The 5,186-nt window shown below is 33.7% G+C and overlaps 1 protein-coding gene across 1 annotated transcript; it reads right to left on the bottom strand.

Annotated features, from left to right (window-relative positions):
- Positions 1 to 1,227: 1,227 nt before the first annotated feature.
- LOC108967189 lies at positions 1,228 to 1,775 on the bottom strand. The gene is made up of 2 exons (XM_018930469.1): positions 1,629 to 1,775; positions 1,228 to 1,554 (listed from the first exon to the last, which is right to left on the bottom strand). Exons 1-2 carry the CDS (start codon positions 1,773 to 1,775, stop codon positions 1,228 to 1,230), a joined length of 474 nt encoding a protein of 157 aa, XP_018786014.1.
- Positions 1,776 to 5,186: the final 3,411 nt, after the last annotated feature.

The raw sequence follows: 5,186 nt of genomic DNA, 5'->3' as shown, positions 1-5,186 counted from the left end.
TATATTCTTATTAATATATATATATATATATAATTTACAGAGATTGGTTGGCACCGTTCAAATATATAAGTCCACCTGCTTTCAAGAACCAAATAAGAATGATGATGTGTGATTCTATTATGTGCTGAATAAGTAGGAAAGTAATGCCCATGAATAATAGGGTGAATAGTAAAATATGTAACTTCTGAATAGTGAATAAGTACAAAAAGTGATGACCATAAATAATAGGGTCAATAATACAATATGTAACTCACATGGGAAAATATCGGCACGATAAAGTGCACTGGCTGTCAACGCCTCTCACATTTACCGCCTTCATAGGATCGAGTTAGACTCGAGTCGTCTAGCCGACCTCGGAAGGTGGTGACTTCTATACAAATTGGCGGCATGTCAATGACCGACTGAGAGTCGATTCATTTCAGCGGCATTTCCCGGACCGAACTTGATTCGATTCGTCTCGTCGACCACCCCATCTGCAAAGAAGACTTGGAAGAGGAAGTGCAGGAGCCAGTTAGTTAAGTTAGTTTTAAATAATTTATTGCAAACTGCATTTGAAGTAATACTGCAAGGCGGGGAGAATGTTGACGCGCCCCGCCCAATTTCTTTAGCCACGTCTGTATCGGCAAAGTAATCTTTTCTTTTCTTCGTTTTCGAAGTTTTAATTCGCGCGCAACTAAACTCTAAYTAAAAAGAAGTTGCGCGCGAATTTCGTGTTGCGTCGCGGTGAMCGGGTTTTTAAAAAAGTAAAAGAAATCAATTTGTATTGCAACGAGGTGACKTTGATGGCGATCAGGAACAGACCACTTTATTTTATAAAATTTACTTAAAATGAAGCTTATTCTAATTACAACTTGCTTATTAACTTACTTTTACCATATAATTGCTGAAGGGTTCTCTTGTATTGCATATAAGTTGGTTTCATCAAAAATTGTTTGAAGAAACTCAGGTGTGGAGTAGTGAGCTTCACTACGAAGGCATCTCAAATCGTTAATGCCAAATATTTTTACAGCAAGTAATGAAATTCTTTCATCAACTTATAGTGATGCAGCTTCACAAATCAGAGAAGCTATATGTGCAACACTTACACGAGTATAATATCCTAAATAAATATCAACACAAAATATTTATAGTTTTAATTAAGTATTTATTTAATTAGTTTATTATTTTTTGTCATGGCTTGCAATTTTTTTTTCCTCTACCTCTAACATTTGCTGTTTAATGGAATTCTTAGCAGCTACCAAATTCTCCATAGCTACAGGCTGTACATGTTTCCGATGGCCTAGTAGTACGTCTAGGCAGTGCTGGACTGCAGGTCACTGATGGCATCGATTCGTCGGCCTCTGTCTCATTGCCCACGTCGGCTACAATAAGTAAGCCGATGCTCACTGTATTCGCAATACCACTTGTGCTTTTTTCCAATGCCGTTAGTATTATCACCGCTTCCTCCAATTCATTGAAATGGTGCTGCCTATTTCTGCCGCCACCAGTAGCTGTCTGCTCCTTTTTATTTTCAACCAATTTTCTTTTTATGTAGGCCTTCCAGTCAAGACATACCTAATAAAAAATAAGTCAAACAAGCTTTAAACTATCCTGTTACAACAATAAAATCTACAACTTTATTATATTACCTTCTTCCAGCTGGAAATATGCTTGAAAGGCGGACCAACACTGTTGAGTTCTTGGGCCATATTGTTCCAAAAAGCGGCCACTTCTTCCTTAGGGCACTTGGTAAAACCCTGCGCCATTTCAGGTTTTTGCTGTAACAGCTCAACCATTAGTGCATATTGTTCTAAATAAAACCAATGTAATGTATTTTTCTTACCTTTATCCTCTCATAAATCACTTTTAGCACGTAATAATACTATTTACTATCCACCAAAATGAAATTACAATTTTACCGCCAAGTGTGTATTTGTATGTGGCGCGCCAAGCTGTCAAATTATTAAAATTAAAAAGTGAATGTCATATCATGAAAGTTTGCGTTCAAAAACCAACATAGATATTTTTAGCACCTAATAAAAGTAAAAAGTACGGTGTTTGAGTTACCGTTTAGAAATTATGTAAGGAAAAAAACACTGATGTATATATACATCATCATGCATTTAAGGGTTAACTTTGAAAAAGTCTTCCCTCATGAGTTTAAATGTTCCTCTAATGACGTTGATTAATCCGTCGTCCAAATAAACGACACATATCTTATTTGTGTATTCTCTTAATGTCATTCATTAATCGTTGAAAGGTAGCCGGAGCATTTTTTAGTCCGAAGGGCATTCTTATATATTCGTATAATCCCACCGGAGATACAAAAGCTGTCTTTTCAATTTCCTTTTTATCCATTAAAATTTGATGGTAACCTTTGTAACTTGTCTAAGATTCMATCAATGTTTGGCAAAGGACATTTATCATCGACAGTTATTTGATTTAGTCTACGGTAATCGATTACTAACAGAAATTTTTTATTTCCCACGGTATCACATTTTTTGGTACTATGATAATAGGTGAACTATATTTACTTCTACTTTTCCGAATTATACCTTATTTTTCTAGCTCCCTAATTTGCCTTATGGCTTCTTCCTCATGTTTCGGAGGTAACCTATATATCTTTGAATTGATATGCTGGTTTGTAGTGGTTCTTATTTCGTGGACCACCGTTTTTGTGTTTGCCAAGGTATCTCCTTCTTTATACATTAATTTTTCATACTTCTTTAGCAATTTTTCAACCTCCTTTCGTTCATTTGATTTTAAATGATCCAATTGATTGTTTTCCATTTTATTTCTTTCCAATGCATATACCTGCTCTTGGATAGTTTTTGAATAAAACGGAATTTTAACACCATTTTTAAGCTCAATTTCTTCGTTTTCAATATTGATTATATTGAAATTATTAAATATAAAATCGTTTCCTAGTAGAAGATCGTACGGTTTTTCAAAGTCTATTTTCAACCATCTCATCCTAGCATTGTGAGGGCATTTAAATTCTAGCAGACATGGTGTCTTAACTCTTTCGTTACACGCTCTTATTTCACCATTCAGTGTACTAATTATTGTTTTATTTTTTTCTAGAACCGGTAACTTATAATGTTCGAAGCTTGATTTTTTCATAACACTAATAGTAGAGCCTGGGTCTACTAATGCACACCATTATTTATTAAACAAAGTAAGTGAAATTAATATTTTATTTTGATTTTCCGAGGCTAATTGGTAAAAACTTCCTCGTTTTTATTCGTTTCCTCTGTCCTGCTCACAGCATCAACATCCATGGGTGTTGGGCCATTTGAACGTCTTTTTTGCCGAGTGACGTTCTGTATATGTATTTTGTCTTGCTGGATTACCATAGCCGTTATTATTATTATTAATATTATTATTACGATATTGATTTGTATATTTGCCTGAATTGCCTGTCCGATAATTAGTTTGTCTCTGTGGATTATTTGGGTGATAATTATTTTGCTCTGAAAAATTAATTTTCCCGAATTATTTTGTGCCTAATAACGATCATTGTTTTGATCGCCAATATTTTGTCTCATAAAGTTGTTTATTCTTTGAATATTTTGATTTTCGTTACTATTAAAATTTCGTGCCTTCTGAGCAAATTAGTTTAAATTTCTGTTTCTTGCTAAAAATATAGGATTTAAATTTCCATCGTCCAACCCTATGAAATTATCGATCGTATTTGTCATGTTTGCCCACGGTGGTATATTCCGTTTCATATAGGCGAAAGTCCCTGCTGCAAGTTGCTTTACCCTTTTTATAAGCATTCCTGAAAATATTTCTTTTATCATACCGCCTGTTTCACTAAAGCACAATATTCGGTAATATTATTTCTTTTGTTTTCCTACCAAGTTCACCGATACTACCCACGCTAAGGTTAGTGATGTCGTTGGTCAAAGTCATCTGGTCCTTTGTGCTGTTTTAATTTTATTTTGCATGTATCCCAATTTTCTGGAGGATTCAATGCTAAGAAACTTTTTGCAGGTCCTAAAATTTTTAAATCGTAAACTACTCTGAATACTACCTGTTGTTGTCCTGCTTAATCAGCTAGTACCCTATCAATTGACTCAAAAAATGCCGGTAATTTTTTTGCATTGCCTTCCAATGGCTGTAAGTATTTTAGATCTATTTCTATTTTCTGCCTAATACCATTATTGTTATTATTTTATTAGGAAAAATATACAAAATATTAAACCTAATAGTAAGAAAGGAGTACAAGCTACTATGGCCAGCGCCTCCGATATAATAGTATAAAATTAAAAAGTTTAAAAGATGGTGTATTTAACAATGTTTGATATTTACTAGAATTAAAGTGTTTTGTCTAATACTGTCTAGTGCTGGACAGATATTGAATATATGTTCCATGGATAATGTGCTGGGACAGAATGGGCAGGATGGTGTAGGATTGCCGCCTAGAAGATGTTGGTGAGTGATTTGCGTGTGTCCGATCCTTTATCGTGCCTAATACTAGTTTCCTGCTGTGCAGCATTTTGTTGAAGCAATTGTGTTATTGCTGATAAACAACGTTCAACGTTTAACATTTTTCTTTTTATGCGAGATTATTATTTTTTATTTAATATATATATATAAAAAAAAGATTTATAGCGTTTATCTAATTGTATACTCTGAAGTTAATTAGTTTAAGCGAATATAGGTGTATATATTTTTTACATTTTATTATTTTAATATCTAGAGTGTAATATGTATTAGTGATTTTGTACTTTACTGTTATTGCTGCTTGCTTTGATGATAATATTCATTGTTGCTACTGCTACTGTTGTTGCTTTTGATGTTGTTTTTTTTTGTTATAGCTGCTGCTGCTGTTTCCGCTGTTGCTGCTATTGCTGTTGTTGTTTTTGCTATTATATAACTGCTGCTACTGTTTTCGATGGTGCTGCTGTTACTGTTTTTGTTTTTGTTATAACTGCAGCTGCTGATTTCGATGGTGCTGCTATTGACGTTGTAGTTTTTGTAATAGCTGCTGCTGGTGATGATATTTATGGTGCTTTTCGTATTATTACACGTTTTATGCTTTTACACGTTGTAAAACAATTGATATTCATTCACTATTGAGTTTTGATACTAAATTCTTATTATTATAAAGCAAATAAACTTAATTTATTCACATGTTTTGTTTTTGTGTAGTTTTATTGCCTTTTTTTTTAATATTTACACACACGCTTGTTGTGTTTTAA

The sequence above is a fragment of the Bactrocera latifrons genome, unplaced genomic scaffold (assembly GCF_001853355.1).
Source record: "Bactrocera latifrons isolate USDA-ARS-PBARC rearing strain unplaced genomic scaffold, ASM185335v1 scaffold_1792, whole genome shotgun sequence".
NCBI classification, from domain to species: domain Eukaryota; kingdom Metazoa; phylum Arthropoda; class Insecta; order Diptera; family Tephritidae; genus Bactrocera; species Bactrocera latifrons.
The sequence above is the reverse complement of the archived record's forward strand: the minus strand, read 5'-3'. Positions and strand labels throughout refer to the sequence as shown.